Raw genomic sequence first — 22669 nt, forward strand, 5'->3', positions numbered from 1 at the left:
TAATCTGAAAAGTAGCCAATATATGGGTTGTTTAAGGTGTCCGTTAACACTAGCCTTATTCTATTTACAACAGTACGTTGTGACACTATATAGATGACAAGAAACAGGAGATAATAAAGAAAGTTGTAGTAGGAAAGTTCACTACTTACCCAAAAATTACAAAAAAGGGGTAATGCTATTTATTTCTTGGCTAATATGTTACATGACCTCGAGCTAATATTTTATATTGCAAGATGCAGACAGAGAGAAAGTTGAAGAGCTAAGATTAAGAAGCTGCAGTTAAAGGAGAATGGTGAGAAGCTCCTAGGAATATATGTGGTGGATAACTGTGCTCAGTTCCATGTTGATTCTCTTCATCCTCCTCTTCCTCCTCAGCATCCCAAAGAAACCGAGCATATGAAGCTAAGACATAACTGCAAACATTAAAGAAGTTTAGATGTCAAATTTGTGCACCAACTATCAAAGGTCAACTAGAAAAGTACAGGCCACCAAAAAAATAAAATCTCCTCAGTACCCAAATTATTGGAGAGCCCACTTGGACAAAAAATCCATGAAAAAGTTGATATTAGTTCAAAATAGTTCAATACATAAACTGTAGAACTTTATCAAAGCTTTGGATTCAACTTCTAAAACAAATTCATCAAGAGCTTTCAATTTTTTCAAACTTCAGGCAAGATCTAACAATTTGCTCAAACAAAAAGCTTCAATTTTCACTCAGACAAGGAATTATATATTAATCCACTCACAATATAAGCATCAAAATCTACTTCTGCCAAAATCTAAGCAAGATAAGTTGAGGCCTTCTTTACCAATCGTCTGGGGCAGTCTTAACAGCTTGATCAAAATAAATCTCAGCTCGATCAGCATCCTTCTTTGTTTGCCATATCAAATCAGCATAAAGAGACAAGACATTTCCATCACTTGGGTTAGCCAGAATTGCTCTTCCACAATACTCCTCTGCTTTTCCAAAATCTCCACGAACCTATTCACATGTTAAAAGAAATAATTAAATTCCAACCAAAAATTTTACTTTATATATTGGTCTCAGTGAGTTACATGATCATTTCTTTTATCATTCCTAAATTTTTGTAGCAACCAATCAAAGAAAGTAGTCAAGAACTTAAATTCTTTAAAAAAAAAAAAAAAAAAAAAAAAAAAAAAAAAAAAAAAAAAAAAAAAAAACCATCTTTATTAAAGTTGGGTCATGCTAATAAGTGCCCTTAGAGTATTGGTTAACAATCCATTTTAGGAAAATTTTGACACTACTTTTATGGAAAAGGAAAAAAAATTGTCAAAACATTAGATTTTTTTTTTTTTTCCATAAAAACTTTCTTTAAATGGATTATTAACCAATACACTAAAGACATTTATTAGCATTTCCCATAAAAGTTTATATTTTATACGCCATTATAGTACTACATTGTAGTCAGATTCCCATCCATTAATGGCCTTACTTTAGATGCATGTCTTTCTCTATATCAAAGGTATATATGCATACACATTTTTTGCACTGAAATCACGATTATTTCAAAATAAAAGCATACACATTTTTTGCACTGAAATCACGATTATTTCAAAAACAATTAAGTAGTCATGATTTCAGTGCAAAAAATGTATATGCACAATATGTAGCATGTACTAATATTTACATTTTTTAGGTTATAACTTAGAACAGTCATATGACAAACCGTCCTTTCACATCTAATATATATAAATAAATAAAAAACCTAGCTCAACTTATGGACCAAGTTTATATGTACTTTTTCTTGGAGAATAAATCGGAGTTGTGGATTGAAGAACATAAAAGGGCATTTCAGCAATTTATTTTAAGAGCGTGAATAGCCTTGTAAATAAGTTTGGAATGCTTGCGAGTCCATTAAATCATGAGAAGTACGCAATGCATGTTGATTCTCTTCATCCTCCTCTTCCTCCTCAGCATCCCAAAGAAACCGAGCATATGAAGCTAAGACATAACTGCAAACAGTAAAGAAGTTTAGATGTCAAATTTGTGCACCAACTATCAAAGGTCAACTAGAAAAGTACAGGCCACCAAAAAAAATCTCCTCAGTACTCAAATTATTGGAGAGCCCACTTGGAAAAAAAATCCATGAAAAAGTTGATATTAGTTCAAAATAGTTCAATACATAAACTGTAGAACTTTATCAAAGCTTTGGATTCAACTTCTAAAACAAATTCATCAAGAGCTTTCAATTTTTTCAAACTTCAGGCAAGATCTAACAATTTGCTCAAACAAAAAGCTTCAATTTTCACTCATACAAGGAATTATATATTAATCCACTCACAAAATAAGTATCAAAATCTACTACTGCCAAAATCTAAGCAAGATAAGTTGAGGCCTTCTTTACCAATCGTCTGGGGCAGTTTTAACAGCTTGATCAAAATAAATCTCAGCTAGATCAGCATCCTTCTTTGTTTGCCATATCAAATCAGCATAAAGAGACAAGACATTTCCATCACTTGGGTTAGCCAGAATTGCTCTTCCACAATACTCCTCTGCTTTTCCAAAATCTCCACGAACCTATTCACATGTTAAAAGAAATAATTAAATTCCAAACAAAATTTTTACTTTATATATTGGTCTCAGTGAGTTACATGATCATTTCTTTTATCATTCCTAAATTTTTATAGCAACCAATCAAAGAAAGTAGTCATGAACTTAAATTCTAAAAAAATAAAATAAAATAAAAACTTGCAAAGAAGCTCTTTTTTATACCTCTTTCAAGAATTTTGCGTAGTTTCCAAGCAAAAGTGCATTGCCAGGGTTTGCTTCAATCATATTTTGGTAGTAAGCATCGGTGCTATCACTACCATGATTATTACTTTCAAAAAACCCTGAACCACCAACATCACCTCCATCACCACCACCACCACCCCCACCACCACAAATCCTACCACCATTGCTCCCAACTCCACCACCCACAACCAGAGTCTGCAAAATACTATCTTTTTTCCCCGTAGGAGAACCACTCTCACCCAACCCAGAACTTGAAAAAAGTCTCTGAATTGAAGCAGATGAGGATGATATTGAATTGGGTTTTAGCTCTTGTTCCATCTCATCACTTTCTTTGACTGTGAGTTTTGGTTGTTTTTTAAGGTTGTGAGATATGGGGTTCTTCTTTTTGGGCTTTGGTGGGGTTAGGATGTCTGATTCTGATGAGGCTCGGGTCAGCTTCTTTGTAGAAACATCAGTGAGAGAATGAAAAGATGATGATGCAGTTGTGAAGGAAACTGATCTGGTTCTTCGAAGCTGGAGAACTAGGTCAGACTCTGGGGATGATGAGTCCTTCGAGTGAGGCAGCCATGAGTTCAAGATTGGTGTTGAGGAGCTTCTCAAAAGCATGGTGTTTGATTTCAGAGAGGGTATGGCACCGTTTAGTTGGAACTTATTAGAAGAGAAAAAATAAAAAAGCTTATAAAAGAGATGGAAGAGAGAAAAAAAGGAAAGGTTGTGTAGGCAGGAAAAGGATTAAAAAAAAAGCTGAGGAAAAGGGCTTTTGAAAAAAAAAAAAAGAGTTAAGAGTGAGAGTGAGTAAAAAAGGCTGTTGAGAAGTAGCAGACAAAGAGGTGGTAGTTGAAAGAAAAATGTTAAAACTACAATAAAATATTTAGGAGTGATGTACTAAAGAGTAGGATAGGTAGATTACAACAACCTAGCAAATACATATTTGTATTTTTATGTGGTTTAGGGAAGTAAAATTTGTCATACTCATATCTATAAATTAGTATATTACTCTAAATGAAAATGAAGTGCATGATGAAGCCTGGAATATAAAGAAAAATGGCTTTTGATGCCAAGCCGGAAGAACAGGGAAAAACTGTTTTGAGTGAAAAGTAGAGTGAAAAAACTTGTTATTAGAAGGAAAAACTTGTCAAAGTGGGTTGAGACTTGGAAGTGGCATCTTGATGATCTTATAGAAAGTGTGAAGAAAGTGGTCATGATGAATGAATCTGGGCCGAACAATTAGTAAGGACAAATTAGACAGACCATTGCATGTGGATTAGTATGTGTTGTCCGCACAGTCTAGGCCCACGGATGAGTCCAAGGACAGTACGTAGTACGCGTAGCTTTACCATCTCTTTGGTATCGACACGTTCAAGATGTCACGTGAAATTGTGACCCCATCACCATTCGCCGACCCTTTGTCTTTTTTTTTTTTTTTTTTTTTGAAAAATTTTGGGCTCATTCGGTACGTGCGTTTAAATAATAATTTTTAGTTTTTTTTAAAATATATGTGAGTAAAAAAATATGTAAAAATACATGTAATATTATTTAAAAACTGAAAACACGTGTTTAAACATATGTACCAAACAAGCCTTTTAACTCTCACAACTCACAACTCTCCTGAGGGGTGAACAGTAGAGATCACATCATATGTCCACATTTTCACCATTTACAAATCGCGAGCTGTGATAAAAATTGTAGGACTTTATGTCCTTAACATTGCTCAATTTTTTTATCAAATAATACTAACACCATAATAAAACCCACAACCCATGACTTGCCGGCATGACAAGGTTGTGGATCTACGTGAGTTTATAACTCTACTATTCACAACTCACAACTTGCCTCGAGTTGTGTGAATAGTAGAGATCAAATGATAAGTCCACACTTTCATTACTCACAAATCACTATGTGACAAATTGTGATAAAAGTTGTGAAATTTTATATATCCTTAACATTACTCAATTTTTTATTATCAAATTATACTAACACCACAGCAGAACCCACAATCCACGACTTGCTGGCATGACCCACGACTTGTCGACATGAAGAAGTTGGGAATCTATATCTCTACCATTCACAATTTTTTATTATGCAAAAAATGGTGAGTTTTCTTATATTACTAATGTTATTCCTATTTTTTGTCAATTGGTTTTGGATTATTATCATTTTATTTTATCTTTTAAAAAATTAGTTTTGGATTGGTGATGGGCATTGGATGAGTCATCGATCAGCCCATGATGATTTTAGGATATACAGATAAGGGATATTCATGCTATGTCGTCTTCAATGTATAAAAGCAACGGAGGAAACACCACCGCCAACACTGTTCTAAACGCCAAAGTTGAGAAAGTTGTAACCATATATATGAAAAAGAAAACAATCAATTATATTAAAAATAAAATAAATTGATATAATAATGACTGATTCATAATATAATAAATAAAAATAATATTACTTTTATATTTATCATATGACAAAATTATTAAAAGAGCATGTTATTGTCATATTTTTAAAATTAAGGACAAAATTTGGCTATAAAATTAGCTATAATTTAAATGATATAAGAAGAAAATGTAATCTAACGATGGATTTGCTAAAAACAAAGTTTGTTACCAAACTTTGTCTAAAAATTAATACATCATGGCAGCAACTCATGTCTCAGTCATGGCAACGCAAGAACGATGCTCTGATACCAATTGTTAGAATTGAATTCAATGGCTTGATTGTATAGCTGGATTCGAGGTCAGCTAGGCCTCCAAGAATTAGAGAAAGGAAAACAGAAAGATAAAAGGAAAAGATTGAATTCAGGATTACACTTTGCTTGATTACCCATTGTACAACTCATTGGTCTCTTAAACACACCTCACAGTTGTCACCAACCCACTAGTCTCTAACTAACTCTAACTGCCCTTGCACAGTCACTAACCACAGTAACTAACCAACCAGTATACCCTACAACACTGATATGCAAGCCTCATATGGATACTTAGGCACTTATACTATTAACACACTACACTATCCAGTTACTACCATACAACCATCATACAACCCCTCATACAAACTGATACAACATACAAAACTATGCCTAACAAGTAGCTTGAATATTTTAAAGTAGGCTTAAGAGATAAAGCCTGATGGATTTCATCTATACCTCTTTCTTTTAATTAATTACTTTAAAAAAGAAACACGACAGGGTAGCTTAACTGGTAGAGTATTTTGTCGTTGAATAAATAATTTGGAGTTCAAATTCTATTTTGATGTCTTGACCTGATGATAAAAAACAATCACTATGAATTTGATACCTTAAGTTAATTTCCATCGTATTTACTAAAAACAAGAAGAGGTCAATACCAGACAAGCTCCTATAAGTAGGTTTGGTTTGGTGTAATCTTGAAAGTAACCTAGCATGGCTAATGAACAAATTGCCAATAGGGTACGTAGGATACATGAAACACCAAATTACAAACAGATGAGATGGTGCATGCCTAACCATTTTCTTTCTATGGGTTTGTGGGTCTGTCTAGCGTCTACAAGTGTCTGTTTGTCTCTTTACATTAATCAACCAGCTCCAACAAGCACATACTGACTTTCCAGGTGGGCAAAATTATCCAAAAGAAAATGACAAGTTGTGGCTCTAGCATGTTCTGTTCAATGAAAACTGAAAACCCAACCCAAGAAATGCACTATGTCACATACGAGCTGATCTGCTCCAATTATGTATTCTGCTTTCCAATCTTTCTTTTTGTTTCCCTTGTTTTTGTTCCTCAAAATCAAATCCATATTATAATAGCTATATGGTTTAGTTGCAATCCTCTGGCTATCTTACGTTGGATAAATCCACCTATTTTCCTCTACTAGCTATCTTACTAGCTAACTTTTATGTGTAGGATCCAATAAGCTTAACTAGTAAAGTCTCTTCTCATCAAATAAAAGATCTGAGGCTCAATCCCTGCTTAGACCAAAAACCAATTAAGTATCTTAGTTTGATGATAAAAAACAATCATCATGAGCAAATATCATAGGTTAGACTCTCTTTTAGAAAAATAAAATAAAAAAACCTATCTTTTATGTTTTTAGTTTAAGTTTTTATTTGGGTCACCTTTTCATTAACATGCTCTTTTAATTATTAGGCTTGTTTTACATCCTACCTCTGCTGAAATACAAAGCATGAGAGACATTAATAGACAAGCAAGGAGTTTGTTAGTATTTTGCTGTCATCTTCCTAAACCTAAGCCATATTCTGGGCATAGTACAACTCGATGGAGGCATACTGACGCAGGACAACCAGAACGAAAACTAAACAATAGAAAAATAAAGGGATATGACCTAGGAGTCAGCACCTAGGCCTTGCTTGGAGTCAGCACCAAGCAGAGAAACCACTAGGAGTCAGCACCTAGGGTAGACCTAGAGTCAGCACCAGACCAAAGAAAGACCAAACGGCCATTGTTTTCATTCATCAAAATATCAACCATCTTCTCAAGGAGTACAATAGGTTGTTTATATAGGATTGCTAAACCCTAGTTCTAATTGGCTAGGAAACTCTAATTGCCTTATTACAAAAATAACCTTACTTTTAAATTAAAATACTAAAAGCCCAATAACTAAAAGCCCAATAAACTAATAGGACCTAAAACATAAAAATACAATGGGCTTGCAAACATAAATAATACTAAATAATAATCTTCTTGTGTCTCCCTCATCATTCTCCTCTGGTTGGAGAAAACTCGACCTCGAGTTCTAAAGTGTTGAAGGATTAGGATGACAAGAGCAAATGACATAGATTAGACTCTCTTAAAAAAAAAAAAAAAAAAAAAACCTATCTTTTACGTTTTTGGTTTAAGTTTTTATTTGGATCACCTTTTCATTAACATGCTCTTTTAATTATTAGGCTTGTTTTGCATCCTACCTCTGCTGAAATACAAAGCATGAGAGACATTAATAGACAAGCAAGGAGTTTGTTAGTATTTTGCTGTCATCTTCCTAAACCTAAGCCATATTCTGGGCATAGTACAACTCAATGGAGGCATATCTCCCCAGGCCTCGGTCAATAATCAGTGTTCGAATATCTTTTTATGAGTTACTGGTTCTATCCAAGTTTGTTCATATTGCATTTGTAGTTCAGAATATAGGAATTTACTGTCTAGGCTTTCTATAATATACTGATTATTCAAATTGAATAAGCATTGGATGTTTTCTTGATTTTTATCCTGGCTCTACATTTTGTCCAAGTCTCTTCATCTCAATCCTAAAATGACAAGGCTGCAACCTTGAGGCTGATTAAATACAACACCCTAGATTAAAATCTTTTTAAGTTCTTTGGGTAACTCCTATCCATTCATTTTGAAAATGGGTGCATTATATTTTCCGAATTCATCAATATTTGAAAATTCTTGATTATTATCGTGTTAGTATCTATTTAATTATTTATCATATGAAAAACTCTAAACCACTTATTTCAAAGTTGATAGATAAAATTTTAATAACTCCATGGTGAAACTATTGTAAGAACTCTAAAAAATCTAATCCCTACACCCTATGGCAATACAATTGTTCTAAGACATTCTTGAAAACATGAGAATGATATTTTTACTCAAAATAGTTTGGCCTGTGAAAGATTAGTATTGGTAGTTTCAATCTTTCATCTATAAAAGGTTGGTATTGAAGAATACATATGTTGAAGAAAAAGCTCAGGTTTTAGCTTGTATTGCATAAAGATTTACGGAGGGCCTGGATATGCAAGGAGGACGCAGATAGCCAGTTTGACAATTGGGGACTCATGGATTTCAGTTGGAAACTCATTGTTGGTAACTAAATGTAACCTTTAGTTTTAATTAATCTTTACTAATCACAGGGGCCTCTTAGAACTTTAGGGCTTTGAATGAACTGCCAATGAGTGTTCCTACCCTCCCCCCTCCACCCCACCCCCCTCTAAACCACAACAACCCCCACCACCATTTCTCCATGCACAAGCCAATCCACCTTTCATTAATCCAAATTGCTTCCAATGTTGTTAAAAGCGCACTTTAAACGCACTTAAGCGCACAGCCCATGGGGCTTTTTTCCTCTAAAGTGAAGCCCCCTTACAAAAGTGCATTTTTTTGCGCTTTTTTATTAAGCGCAAAGCACACTTTTTTGAGCTTTTTGTATATTTTTTTAAAAAAATCCTAATTTGATTTTTAGCCATTAGATCTAAATATATTTGATATAAGTCATTGATCTAATGTAATAAACTAGTAGCATGGTGTGCTACCATACACCTAAACTTTCTCTTTAGATATCTTTTAACTTTTAACCCCAGCCACACACACAAAAACAAACACAAACAAACAAACAAATCAGACACTCACAACCCCACTGCTCCCTGCCAATCACAGTGCTCTGTCGGTAAGCTCAAAGATTCAAAGGTATCAGGTACGTCTCTCTCTCTCTCTCTCTCTCTCTCTCTTATATTCTTCCTTTTTAAACCTTTCTTTTTTTACTCTTTTTGAAATCCAGTCCTCAATCTTCTTCTCTTCCTCTTTCTCTCTCTCTTTTTTCCCCTCATTCTGAAACCCACAACACAGTCACACAGCTCCTCTGTTTCTTCTTTTTTTCTTTTTTCTTTTTTTTTCCTTTTCTTAAACCTATTCCGTTCTCTCTATATCCTCATTTTGAAACCCACGACCCAGTCACACAGCTCCTCTGTTTCTTTTTCTTCCTTTTTTTTTTTTTTTTTTTTTAAAAAAAAAAAAAAAAAAAAAAAAAAAAACATGTATGAATGTATGAAATTATTTATATGTTTTAATTGTTTAGTAACTTTAGATACTTTAATAGATGTCAACATAGCACTTAGACTCATATTGAATTTTTCTTAAATTTATTAAGTGATTAAATTATTAACTAACGTTAGTAATTAGTTATAGGGCATTAATGCATTATGGCTACTAGAGATTCAAATTCAAGAAAAGATATTGCATGGAAGTATGCGTATTTAGCTAATCAAAACAATAAAAATGATTTAACTTGCAATTTCTGTGAGAAAGTTGCAAAAGGAGGGGCTTATAGACTTAAGCAACACTTGGTTGGAGGTTATAGAGCTATTTTTGGCTGTCAAAAGTGCCCTGAACATGTGAAGGAAGAAGTTATTTATGCTAAGAAAAAAAACAGAAAAAGAGCAAGTAAATTTGACGGTTTAATTTGATGATGTGGCTTTTGATGAAGAAGAGGAGGATGAGGTTGCTGAAGTTGATGCTCATGGCAAACGAGTGCAAAATGTAGGTGGCAGTGGCACTAGTAAAAAGAAACCAAGGCATGTAAGTTCTATGGATGCATTTGTCCGTCCTCCTAAATTAGCACAAATGGAAAAGAGTGGAAAGGGGGTCCAAACAACAATTAATGATGCTTACAAGAAAGAGTTAAGAGAAAAGGCTTATGTTGATATAGCAAGGTGGATGTATGAAGCAGCAATTTCATTCAATGCAGTTAATTATGATAGTTTCAATGCTGCAGTTCAATCCATTGGACGATATGAAATTGGTATGAAGCTCCCAAGTTACCATGAAGTGAGAATTCCTTTATTGAAAAAGGAAGTGGTCCACACCAATGATATAATGAAGACCCATAAAGAAGAATGGGCAAAAACTAGATGTTCCATTATTGCTAATGGATGGAAAGATAAAAGTCATAGGTCTTTAATAAATTTTTTGGTGAATTGCTCTAAGGGAAGCATGTTTATCGAGTCTATTAAAGCGTCTTCATATATGAAGACCGCAGAAAGGATGTTTCAACTACTTTATAGTATGGTGGAAAAAATTGGAGAAGACAAAGTTGTACAAATTATAACTAATAATGACTCAAGTTATGTGATGGCAAGTAAGACGTTATATATAGAACTATATATTTTAATCTCATGAAATTAGGAAATAGTATTCATATTTTATTTTTATTTTTTTCTTAATTGTTACTAATTGTCATACTTATATTTTTACATTATTAGGACGATTATTGGAGGCAAAAAGATCTCATTTGTATTGGACCCCATATGCTGCCCATTGTTTGGATTTGATGTTGGAAGACATTGCAAAGCTTCCTACAATCATGAGAACAATAAAAAGGGCAATTGAGCTTACTGAGTATATATATAATCGTACTGGTCTCATAAACATGATGAGACAATTTACAGGGCAAATGAACTTGCTTAGGCCCGCTAAAACTCGATTTGCTACATCCTTTCTCACATTATCAAGTATACATAAGCAAAAGGAAAACGTGAGAAAGATGTTTACTTCAAAAGATTGGACTCGTAGCAAGTGGGCAAAGGAGCTAACAAAAAAAAGGGTGGCTCAAACAGTTCTAATGCCTACATTTTGGAACACTGTTGTCTATAGCCTTAAAGTGTCAAGTCCTATTGTTCGTGTGCTTAGATTGGTTGATGGGGAGAAAAGGCCGGCTATGGGATACATTTATGAGGCTATGGATCGAGCTAAAGAAGCAATTGAAAAATCTTTTAATGGAAGGGAAGAAAGATACAAAGAAATCTTTGAAATAATAGATCGAAGGTGGGATTGTCAACTCCACCGGCCTTTGCATGCGGCTGGCTATTTCTTTAATCCATAATTTTTTTATGATAATCGCTCTGCAATTGAGCGAGATGAAAAGGTGATGGCTGGCTTATACAAATGCATACAAAGGTTGGTTCCAAACATTAATCAACAAGATAAGATTCTTGAAGAGTTGACATCATATAAGAGAGAGAAGGGCCTCTTTGGGTTGGAAATGGCTAAGAGGCAGAGAAAGAAAAAAGCACCAGGTATTTGCTTTGTTAGCTTTTGTTAGCTGTTACTTATTAGTTTGCCCATTTTATTAAATGGAAAAATTATTTAGTTCTTATAAAGTTTGAGTTAGGGTTAAGACTTAAGACCATTTTTTATTTTCCTTAACAGCTGATTGGTGGTCTGCTTATGGAGCCTCAACTCCAAGTTTACAGCAATTTGCTGTAAAAGTTCTTAGCCTAACTTGTAGTTCATCAGGGTGCGAACAGAATTGGAGTATGTTTGAACATGTGAGTGACTAAAAAGTTAGGGACTTAATTGTGAAATTTATTTCATGATTTAATTATCATAATATCATCATCTATGCATATTAATATATGGCTATATGGATTGTGTAGGTGCATAGCAAGAAAAGAAATAGGTTAGCACAATCCCGGATGAATGATTTGGTATATATTAAGTACAATAGAGCCTTGAAGCGGAGATATAATTTGCGTGACACAATTGATCCAATCTCCTTGAAAGATGTAGATGATAGCAATGAGTGGTTGATTGGAAGAGTAGAAGAAGATGAAGTAGAAGAATTTGCTGAAGATGATCCTGTGTTTAATGATGATATTTTGACATGGGGCAATGTTGCTAGAGCTTTTGGAGTTGAAGAAGAAAGATTCAACTTCAGATCAAGAATGGGACCATTAGGACAAGCTACAAGTTCAAGTTCTAGTTCACAACATGCTCCTCATGATGGAGATGAAGATGATGCGGAAAATGATAAGGGCTACAAATCTTGTGATGAAAATGATGATGGTCTCTTGCTTGATGAGGATGAGGATGATTATGTAGATTAGAATTTCATTGCATATTTGCAATGATTTTGTTAGGCAAATATATTTTGTTAGGCAAAGATAACATTACTTAACATTCTAATAATTTTTAGCCTTTGCCTTTTTGGTTCTATACTTCTATTTTGATTCAACCATGTTTTGTAATCATGGCCATCAAATATCATGGTTGCATATATTTTGTAAAGCACAATAGAATTATATAAATGTTATATAAATTATATAAAATGTTTTATTGTAATTTATATGATTAATTGATCACTTGATTGTTGTATTGAACGTTAATAATTTTTTTTTAATTTTTTTTTTTTAAATGTGCGCTTCACATTGATCAGGCGCGCGCTTGCGCTTTGTGCTTTGCGCCTAGGCTCCAGGAAGCCTTTGCGCTTAAGTGCGCTCAGCGCTTTTAACAACACTGATTGCTTCCTCAACCTTCATTATTTCTTCCCTCCTCATCAAATCCCTTTCCAACAACCTTATTATTGGCCAAGTCAGTTTGGTCAGTACATACCCCACCACACACCAACCCAACCATTCTTACCCCCTCTAAACCTTAATCCTCCTAAGTTGCAACCTTCTCCCACAAGCACGTCCCGTTCTTCACAAACAAAGCCTTCACCTTCACATGAGGAATGGGGGAAATCTGCATTTTTTTTTTTTTCACATTGACATAAAGGCCTTCTTCTTGGCTTTTGACGAAGGTCGTATGGATTCTTATTCCATTACTGAAAAACAGGGTAGGTATCATCATTCTATCCGGGTTGGTAGATCGGGTTTGGATTGGATCATTGCATGCTTGGTAGAGTTATGCCGTTGGGATTTTAGCAAGCAACATTTTTTTCAAATGGTTTCATGAGAATTATAAAATTTTGGAGTGCTCTAGTAGGCTGAATAAGGGTGGTTTTTTTGTGGAAATATCTGAGTATCATAATGGGGCTAGACGTGGTTGTTTGCATGTTCCAGAAGGTTTTCATAAGGGTGGCTGGGCTTTTCTTGAAAGGTAGTTAAGTGATTTTTTCTTAGGAAAACCTGTTTCTAGGCCGGGGAAGGAGGTAGCTGTCGGCGGTGGTAGGTTTGTAAAACCCATCAGTAATCCAAGGAACCATGTTTGGAAAGATATTAATGGTCACGTGAAATTAGGAAGTGATTTAGATTTGGAGAGGCAGTTTCTAAACTTGCTGGCACGTTAAATCAGAAGGAGGGATTTGGGGGATTTGATTTTATTCCAAAAACAAATATCTTAACTCACCTCGTATCTAGAAAGCCAATGCGTGCATCTTCTTTTAAGTGGACTAAGGCCCATTTTTCTTTAAATATATCTACTGACCTTGACGGTAAGGGCCAACGTGTGGTGAAGTGGGCCAATTTTGTTCAACCCAAGTCTGTCAAGGACGTTTTAGCACCTACTAAACTCGAGCCTGTTAAGCAAGCACATGGTGGGCCTATTAAGCAAGCCCAAGATGACCTTTTGGCCAAAACTAATCAGAATCAAACTGGTGACTCAAATCACTTGAAATCACAAGGCTTGTCACGATATTGTGAGCGAGGTGAAGGATCGGGCTCCCATGTCTGTGTCAAGAAGTCAACGCTAGGTACCAGCAAGATGAAACAGGCTCTTTCAACTTCCAATGGGGGTTCCTAGATGGCGGTGTAGGAGGTTTTTGTTCTAATGGGTTACCCAGGCAGCGACGCCGAGGTGGGGGTTCCTTGCACTGTCTCATTTGCCGATGACTCAGTGACAGACTGTCCGATTAGTGGGGCTGTGGAGGTTTCGTGTGTTTCGAACTCCGATGGTCATCCTAGCTTCACCGATACTGTGAATTCTTCCAATGCGGGGTGTTCGACGACGCCAGTGAAGATTGCCGAGGTGTCTTGCCATCAGTCTCTATTGGAACAAAACTGGTTTTCTCTTATTTCTGAGTTGGTTTCGATTCTTTCGAAGAAGAGACGCTGTTGTTGAATTGGGTCAATACCACGGGGTCTAATAAGGACGAGGAGGATTGGCAGCTGATGGAAATGTACCTTTGGCTTAATGGGATCCCAATGGGGGTTTGGTGTTAATGACAGAGGTAGATGACCCAGTTGACATCTCTGTAGAGTATGATTTGGAACCTTCGGCTTGGGTAAGTAAGAAGGCTAAGGGCTTTGGTAAGTGGGTGGGTTTCCCCATCGATTCCTTTGAGAGGCAGTGTGTTGAATTTTTCCAACGACTTGAGAAAGTGTGGGAGAAACAAGCTGCGGCAGGTAGTCTTCATTGCACTACTTCTTCCTCTAAAAAAGGTATGAGGGAATTACGGAATTTAATTTCTACATTTAATTATGATGAGCAAGCTAGTAAACGAACCAGGGAGATTATGAAGTTCAATGGGTTAGGCTTTGATGGTTGTCCATGAATTTGAGACTTTTATCTTGGAATGTGAGAGGATTTAACAATCCTCATAAGAGAGATACTGTGAAGAACTTACTCAAGGAATGGAAGTGAGGTTGTGTGTTTTCAGGAAACCAAACTAGACTGTATCAACCCTGCTGCAGTGAAAAGTCTTTGGGGTAGCTTTTTGTAGATTGGGTGGCATTAGATGCCATTCACACAGCGGGAGGTATTCTAGTGATCTAGGACACAAGGGTGTATGAGAAAATTGATTGTGTGGTGGGTAGCTTTTCTGTTTTGGTCTTGTTGAAGGGGGTGGCAGATGGTTTTGTTTGGATATGTACGGGAGTTTATGGCCCCAATGATGCTGGTTTGAGGGATGCTATGGGCAGAGCTTGATAGTGTGAGAGTGAGATGGAGTTCAGCTTGGTGTGTTTTTGGTGATTTCAACATAATTAGATACCCGGCAGAATGTCTTGGTTGTAATTCGTTTAGTCCAGCCATGTTCAATTTTTCGGACTTTATCAAGAGGAATTTTTTGGTTGATCTTCCTTTAGTCGGGGGTGAGTATACGTGGTTTAGGGATTCAGTGAACCCTTCTATGTCTTGTATAGATAAAGTTTTGATTTCAGTTGATTAGGAAGAACACTTTTCGGATGTGATTCAAAGGCCTCTCCCTCGTGTGGTTTCAAATCATTGTCCTATTCTAGTGGAGGCAGGAGACATGGCGAGGGGGAAAAGTCCCTTTAAATTTGAGAATTTGTGGCTTAAAGTGGAGGGTTTTGTGGATCTAGTTAGGTGCTACTGGAATGGTTATCATTTTGAGGGATCCCCTAGTTATGTTCTAGCATGTAAATTCAAGGCTCTTAAAAAAGACTTGAAGTGCTGGAATAAACATGTTTTTGGGGATGTGCATTTTAGAAAAAAAAATGTTTGTTGTCTAAGCTGTTGGATCTTGATATGAGAGAAGGGATGCAAGAGCTGACTACGGCAGACAAAGCAAGAAAAATAGAGATTAAAGCAGAGATCGAGTTTTTAGCTTCTTTGGAAGAGATTTCTTGGAGGCAGAAATCAAGGGCTTTGTTCTTAAAAAAGGGGGACAATAATAATAGGTTTTTCCACAGGCTTGCTAATTCACATAGACGAGCTAATACTATGAGGGGTGTGGAGGTTGATGGCATTATGTATGAAATTGAATCAAATATTCAGGATCAGGTGGTGGGGTTTTATAAGAGTCTTTATCAAGAACCTGAAGATTGGAGGCCTATTGTTGATGGGTTAGATTTTACTAGTTTGGATGAGTCTGATAGGTTTTCTCTTGAAAGGGAGTTTGATAGGGAGGAGATCATTGCAGCTCTTAGGGAGGACGAGAGTGATAAGACTCCTGGTCCTGATGGCTTTACCATAGCTTTCTTTCAAAAGTGTTGGTGTGTAATTGAAGAGGATGTTATGGCTTTTTTTGCAGACTTTCATAGCCAATGCATCTTTGAGAAATCTCTAAATGCTACTTTTCTGTGTTTGATACCTAAGAAAATTAATGCTATCAATATTAAAGATTTTCGGCCTATTAGCCTTGTGGGAAGTTTCTACAAACTTTTGTCAAAAGTGTTGGCCTATAGGCTTCGAAGCGTATTGGACAAACTTATATCCAACTACCAGAATGCCTTTGTTGGGGGCAGACAGATTCTTGACTCTATTCTCATAGCAAATGAATGTTTGGATAGTAGATTGAAGAATGGTGCTCCGGGTGTAATTATTAAGTTGGATATAGAGAAGGCTTATGATCACGTAAATTGGAATGCTTTGTTTTACCTTATGGAGAGGATGGGTTCTAGGGAGAAGTGGGGGAGGTGGATGAAGGCTTGTATCACTACAATTTGTTTCTCAGTGCTTATTAATGGGTCCCTGGCTGATTGTTTTGGTAGCTTGCGTGGTCTTCGTCAAGAAGATCCTTTATCTCCACTTTTGTTCTTGTTGGTGATGGAGGTGCTAAGTAGGTTATTGAAGAGGACAAAAGAGGGCGACTTTTTTAGGGGGTTCCAGGCAAGCCCCAATGCATAAGGAGGTTTGCCTATTTCTCATTTTCCGTTTGCTGATGATACTATTCTTTTTGGTGATGCTTCTAGGGAACAATTATTATATATACGGATGGTGTTGATCTTTTTTGAAACTATTACAGGCTTAAAAGTAAATGTTGGCAAGAGTGAAATTGTGCCAGTTTGTGAGGTTGGGAATTTGGATGCTTTGGCTCGTATTTTATGTTGTAAGGTTGGTCATTTGTCTATGTCTTATTTGGGAATGCCTCTTGGGGCTCATTTTAAGGATGCTTCGATTTGGAATCCTATTTTAGAAAGGGTGGAGAAAAAGCTCTCTGGTTAGAAGCGGTTGTATTTGTCAAAAGGAGGTAGGCTTACTTTATTGAAGAGTACTTTATCAAGTCTCCCAACTTATTATCTATCATTGCTTACAATTCCACAACACATAGCAGACAGACTAGAGAGGATTTAGAGGAATTTCCTTTGGTGGAATTCTAATGAAGTTTTCAAATATTCGCTTGTTGCTTGGGATAAGGTTGTTTGGCCGATGGAGGTAGGGGGTTTGAGGATTCGGAAGATTGGGCTTTTTAACCAAGCTCTACTTGGGAAGTGGCTTTGGCGGTTTGGAAAGGAAGCTACCCATTTATGGCGTCAATTAATAGCCACCAAATATGGAGAGGGTAGTGGAGGTTGGTGCACTAGAGTTGTGAGAAGGACTCATGGTTGTGGGTTATGGAAGAATATTAGGAAAGGTGCAGACAATTTTTTCGGTCATATGGTGTATGCAATGGGAGAGGGCAATCGTATTCGGTTCTGGCACGACCCTTGGAGTGGTCCTATTCCTTTGAAAGAATTATACTCGGAATTGTTTGCCTGTGCTGTGGATCAGGAAGCTATGATTTCTAACATGGTTATTTTTGCACCAGACGGGGGAGGTAGAAGTTGGAAATTCCTTTTCCGTCGCAATTTTAATGAATGGGAGTTGCGGAGATTTTATTCTTTCTATGAGCATGCCTCTACCAAGATACCTAGTGGGAAGGGTGAGGATATCTTGATTTGGCAATTGAATCGCAGTGGTGTTTTTGATGTGCAATCCTTTTATATTGCTTTATTAAAAGCCCTTTCTATTTCTTTTCCTTGGCAGAGCATTTGGTATGTAAAGGTACCTAAAAGGGTATCTTTCTTTTTATCGACTGCTACTAGGGGTGGGATTCTTACAATAGATAACCTTATCAAGAAGAACTTGCCCATTGTTAATTGGTGTTGTCTATGTAGGTGTGATGAGGAAACTGTAGATCACCTTTTGCTTCATTGTAAGTTTGCATCTGCTTTGTGGAGTGAAGTTCTTATTATGTTTATGGTTCAGTGGGTGATACCGGATACTATTGTTTCTCTTCTTTTTGCTTGGAGGAATTCGTTGGGAACTTACTCTTCAAAGGTTTGGAATATGGTATCAGCATGCCTTATGTGGTTAGTATGGAAGAAACGCAATGCCCGAACTTTTGAGGACATTGAGAGACCTATAGTTATGTTGAAGAACTTGCTTGCTAGGACTTTGTTTGAGTGGCCTCGTATTTGGAGTCTTACGCATTGTAGTTCCTTGTTTGATTTCCTTATCTCTATTAGATTTTCCTTATGATTTGATTGTATTTGTTTCAAGGGCAGTGAGTTTACAATCGTAAACACATTGTTCTTTTTCATCAATAAAACTCTTATTATCTATAAAAAAAAAAAAAAAAAAAAAAAAAAAAAAAAAAAGACACTAACTGTGGCTCGCTGCTACCTCTCATCATGGATAAATTGAGATTTTCCATTGACAACTTATTTTGTAAGGTTTCAGTAAGAAAATTAAGGGTAATTTCATTGGCCAAACCTTTAGATTCTTGAAGTACCTGTCTAGCCTCCACTTTCCCAAAATTTAGCAAGAATTGTCATTTTAATTTAACTTTGCTCAAATGCTTCTTTTATTTTTTTGATAGAAGAATACAATGTTGACATTAATCGGTTCTCTGTAAGTTTTGTATGAACTTCTAGACAATTCTCTTAAAACAAAATTAACAAATTCTTAATAGCCGTTCTAGGATAACCATGCCAAAAATATTCAAAGGCATCATTCAGAAAAGTCCTCAGACAAAATTAAATCTGGAATAAGAATTCATTACAAGATGGGACATTCAATCCATGGTCTTTTATTTATTTATTTATAAATAATTATCCAAGAGGGAAAAAAGAGGAGTTTAGGAGAGAAGCAATAACATTTAAGGCATCTCCCTGTTGATAATTCCATAGTCAATGGAGGGAGCGGGGATTATCTATGGTCATTATAAAGATAACTTCATAAAAAATTTACTATTAATATACCTAACTTTGAGCTTGCTTAACCAAATTGAAAAACTTACAAACTTCAGGGACCTCCGTGAATTTAACACATTGTTTTAATGTGCTTTAAGGGGCTGGCTTCACAAGGATATAAAAATTTAAACACGTCAGTAACTCTGTTTATTTCTCATGTTTTCCATGCAGCATAAAAAGAACCAACAGTCATTGACGAATTATCATATTGACTGCAATAATTACAGCATTTTAAATTTAATATTATAATCTCACCCAAGTTTATTCATTTTTCTAATTCAAATACTTCCTGCTTGATGTATATTCTAATCCTATTCCCCTAACCTAATAAGTAATAATATACAAGATGAAAGCTTACTAGGTTATCTTCTAAATCCTCCCTTGTTTGGTCTATCTCTCCCATCCCATGCTGAAGCCCAGAAGAATAAAGACATCCAGAAAAGAACTGCTAAGAAGATCTGTACTCTGTCTTGAAATTTGGACAAAGATGCTGCAAGTCCTGTTCCCAAAGGATGAAAAGAGTTGAGTGAGTACCAAACTTCAGGCACTTCAAAAACATAACTATAACGTAATCCATACAAAAAAGAAATGATTTACAACATCTAACAAGCTCATATCATCAAGGCCATCTAGTCATTATTCTATTAAAAAAAAACAACATTAAGTATTTATACAAGCAAAATTTTAACATCTCTAACAGTTTAACCAATATCATTACATAAGAGTATTTAAAAAAAAAAAAAATCCACTACATGAGAGAAAATATTTATTTCACAAGGAGATAGAACACAGTTACACAGGAGGAAAATGGACAGAGTGGAGGGAGGAAGAGGTTTATCCCACAGCAGCCAGGGGAAAAGACATCAACCAAATACTTCCCAGTTCCCAACCTGAGAATCATACATTTACATGCATCAATCTTTTTGATATTTTGGAAATACCATCCACAAATCGATGTCTGTCTTTAACATTCTCATTTATTTGTGATCCACAAATAGTATAAATTTTAAAATGTTCAAATTCATCCTCCATGTTTTCATTTAGGAAAAGACGAAATTGATGATGATCCCATCACCAAAATTGAGGCAGAAGAACCACATCTCCAAAATCTGTGATGGCTTCTTTAGTGTGATCAAATTTGTTCTGTGATGGCATCTTTAGTTTGATCAAATTTGTTACAAGTATCATTGCACTAATCAACTACTTTGTTCAAAATTAAAAATTTAATATCCATTATGCCTAAAGAGATCATTAATAAATACATAGATATTCTTCCTTGTAACACAAAAGTCTTAGATAGTATGAGCAGATGTAGGGACATAATTGGAAAATTTTTGAAAATCCATGGAGCAAATTGCACCCTGCTGCAAGCGCACCTCCAAAAGAGTACTCGAAATCATAAACAATGCTTGAGCAAATAAATAGACCCAAACAGATATAGACGATATAGTTTTGACTATGTTGTTGGATGAGCATGAGTGTAAAATAGTACAACTTTTTGCTATATTTAAAACATAATTGAGCCATTGGTACATGCAACCAGATGTTACTCAAAGCTAAACATTATTTTCTTTAACCAAATAACAGAGTTGTAATCAATTCAAGGTGGTTTCAATATGCAAATCTGCATTCAAACAAGACAAGTTCTAGAGGAATTGGAGACAACAAAAAAGAGCTTCTCAGACCTTCCAACTAAGTAAGAATGAGCTTGTGTAAAAAAAAACTATTAATTGTGAAGCCAAAGGAAAATACTTTCAATTCACAATGATGGGTGCTTTCAACATGCGTGCTACATGCAGCCCCACACTGATGCATTTGGCGTGGAAAGCATGCCTTGGTATCAATTCCTAATATTTTTTTTTTCAAAATTCATTCCCTTTTTTCCTCTCTTCTTTTCTTTTTTGGTACCAAAAAAACTAGAGGCCAAATATCATATGCCACAAAGTGCACTCAGCGTTAAGCCACTTTAATTTTTAATTTTTAATTTTTGATAATTTAGGGAACTTTTTTAAAGAAAAGCCCTTTGAACTCGCCTCTAGCCAATAAAATAAAACTAAAACATAATTCAAGTGTTGGATTAGGCATTCTCTTTGTTCTTAACATGCACGCCAAATTTCAATTTAATCAAACACTTTACTCAAACATTATTTAATTCTAATCCATAAACTCATATTTTGTGTACAATTTTAAAGTGCCAATTTTTTTTTTTTTTTTTTGAAATTTACATATTTTCATAGACTGATATCTAATCATCTGCGAATTTTGCAAGCATGGAAATCCAATTGAAAGTTATTAATTAATAGTGTAACATTGAAAGTCACACCAGGTGTAATATGAGCTTATATCTTACATATGTTGGTAACTCAAAAGCCCAAAATCCTCAGAGTAACTAAATTTCTATAATCTTCTAAACCAATTCAATTTCCCACTAATGCTTTCAACTTGGTTAAAAAGTAAAAAGCCTCAATTTTTTTACAGCTCAAAATAAATCAGATAAAAAAACTCAAAACAAATCCAATTAACGCAGCGTTTGGCAGCACAGATTGGGATATGAATTGTGATAAGAAGTCTATAAAAAGATTTAAAAGCACATACGCACAAACAAACCCTATGGAAATGTAAAGAGTGAATCCGAACCTTGGGGCGGGTCGGAGTCTGGGGGAGGACCCGGGGTGGCGGACGCGTGGCAAGGACGAAGGGGGATGGACGGTGGAGATGAAGCGAAGAGGAGAAGAGGTGATTGGTGGAGTGATAACGGGTGCAGGGGAGGAGGAAGAGAGGGAAGGCCTGGTTTGTGGTTGTGAGTGGTTTATGAGTGTACAGAATGGAACTTGTGTGTGAATGTGAGTGAAAGAGAGAGAGAGTTTCCATTTTTGGGGAAACTAGTAGAATCTTTTTTTTTTTTTTTTCTTTTTTATTCTTGGTTCTGGGAGCTTGGAGGAGTTTATGTTTTGTATAATTGTTTGGGGTTTTATAGCAAAGGAGTTTTGTTTCTGTAGTGGGTTTTGGGTTGGGCTTATAGTGGATGCAGGCTTACAAAAACAAACTTTGTTTTTTTTGGTTTTTTTTTTTAAATCCTAAGAAATTTTCAGCCAACTTGGGGTTTTCCCATCTATTTTTTGTGGGGTCATCCAAGGACAAAAGTGTATGCTAAGATTGACTCTAGACAAGTAAACCATAAGGTCAATATCGTCCCAACCAAACCAATTTTATCATATTTTTAATCACCTTAATGCCCCACTTGGTTACTAGCTTACGTAACTAAGTTACAGAAAAATGATTTGCATATGATAAGGTCATCATAAAACTTTGACCAATATATTTTGCAATTCATATTTTTTGTTGACCATAATTCATAACCCTTGTTGCCATAGGAAATACCATAAATATCTATAAAAATCTTTATGTTTGTTCTCTCCTTTGTTTGAGGCAAGCCATAAATATAGAATAAAATATTCCCTTACACACAGCAAATTGAGTTGGAAAGAGGCTGTTGATAATAGATTACCGAGAGAAATAAGTGAAAGAAATTTCTATTCCATATGTAATAGTTGGTCACAAATTTGGGTATAGAA

The 22669-nt window shown here is 35.6% G+C and overlaps 3 protein-coding genes, 1 long non-coding RNA gene and 1 other non-coding gene across 5 annotated transcripts; 2 read left to right on the forward strand and 3 right to left on the reverse strand.

Annotated features, from left to right (window-relative positions):
- Positions 1-1176, reverse strand: LOC111983969 (uncharacterized). Its single transcript, XR_010625689.1, has 2 exons — positions 810-1176; positions 1-413 (listed from the first exon to the last, which is right to left on the reverse strand). It is a non-coding gene; the product is annotated as an uncharacterized LOC111983969 (transcript).
- Positions 1177-1680: 504 nt separating this feature from the next.
- On the reverse strand, positions 1681-3870 carry LOC112019434 (uncharacterized). Its single transcript, XM_065765208.1, has 3 exons — positions 2735-3870; positions 2367-2539; positions 1681-1974 (listed from the first exon to the last, which is right to left on the reverse strand). Exons 1-3 carry the CDS (start codon positions 3359-3361, stop codon positions 1827-1829), a joined length of 948 nt encoding a protein of 315 aa, XP_065621280.1. The 5' UTR covers positions 3362-3870; the 3' UTR covers positions 1681-1826.
- A 5792-nt stretch (positions 3871-9662) lies between these two features.
- On the forward strand, positions 9663-11341 carry LOC136064046 (uncharacterized). The gene is made up of 3 exons (XM_065765206.1): positions 9663-9813; positions 9947-10597; positions 10722-11341. Exons 1-3 carry the CDS (start codon positions 9663-9665, stop codon positions 11339-11341), a joined length of 1422 nt encoding a protein of 473 aa, XP_065621278.1.
- Positions 11342-11386: 45 nt separating this feature from the next.
- Positions 11387-12344, forward strand: LOC112039639 (uncharacterized). The gene is made up of 3 exons (XM_024072539.2): positions 11387-11534; positions 11668-11786; positions 11895-12344. The coding sequence occupies exons 1-3, from the start codon at positions 11387-11389 to the stop codon at positions 12342-12344; spliced, it is 717 nt and encodes a 238-aa protein (XP_023928307.2).
- Positions 12345-19212: 6868 nt separating this feature from the next.
- LOC112019409 (uncharacterized) lies at positions 19213-22051 on the reverse strand. The gene is made up of 3 exons (XR_010625691.1): positions 21732-22051; positions 19891-19984; positions 19213-19593 (listed from the first exon to the last, which is right to left on the reverse strand). It is a non-coding gene; the product is annotated as an uncharacterized LOC112019409 (long non-coding RNA).
- Positions 22052-22669: the final 618 nt, after the last annotated feature.

The sequence above is a fragment of the Quercus suber genome, unplaced genomic scaffold (genome assembly GCF_002906115.3).
Source record: "Quercus suber isolate HL8 unplaced genomic scaffold, Cork oak 2.0 scaffold_615, whole genome shotgun sequence".
Taxonomy (NCBI): domain Eukaryota; kingdom Viridiplantae; phylum Streptophyta; class Magnoliopsida; order Fagales; family Fagaceae; genus Quercus; species Quercus suber.

Bases quoted from the DNA above. Each gene is read 5' to 3' on its own strand.
- LOC112019434 (XM_065765208.1), bottom strand. From the start codon at position 3,361: ATGCTTTTGAGAAGCTCCTCAACACCAATCTTGAACTCATGGCTGCCT. The intron at 2,540-2,734 runs GTATAAAAAAGA...ACATGTGAATAG, and splicing joins ACGCAAAATTCTTGAAAGAG to GTTCGTGGAGATTTTGGAAA. The intron at 1,975-2,366 runs GTAAAGAAGGCC...TACTGTTTGCAG, and splicing joins AAAACTGCCCCAGACGATTG to TTATGTCTTAGCTTCATATG.
- LOC136064046 (XM_065765206.1), top strand. From the start codon at position 9,663: ATGGCTACTAGAGATTCAAATTCAAGAAAAGATATTGCATGGAAGTAT. The intron at 9,814-9,946 runs GTTATAGAGCTA...CTTTTGATGAAG, and splicing joins TAAGCAACACTTGGTTGGAG to AAGAGGAGGATGAGGTTGCT. The intron at 10,598-10,721 runs GTAAGACGTTAT...TTACATTATTAG, and splicing joins CTCAAGTTATGTGATGGCAA to GACGATTATTGGAGGCAAAA.
- LOC112039639 (XM_024072539.2), top strand. From the start codon at position 11,387: ATGGCTGGCTTATACAAATGCATACAAAGGTTGGTTCCAAACATTAAT. The intron at 11,535-11,667 runs GTATTTGCTTTG...TTTCCTTAACAG, and splicing joins GAGAAAGAAAAAAGCACCAG to CTGATTGGTGGTCTGCTTAT. The intron at 11,787-11,894 runs GTGAGTGACTAA...TGGATTGTGTAG, and splicing joins ATTGGAGTATGTTTGAACAT to GTGCATAGCAAGAAAAGAAA.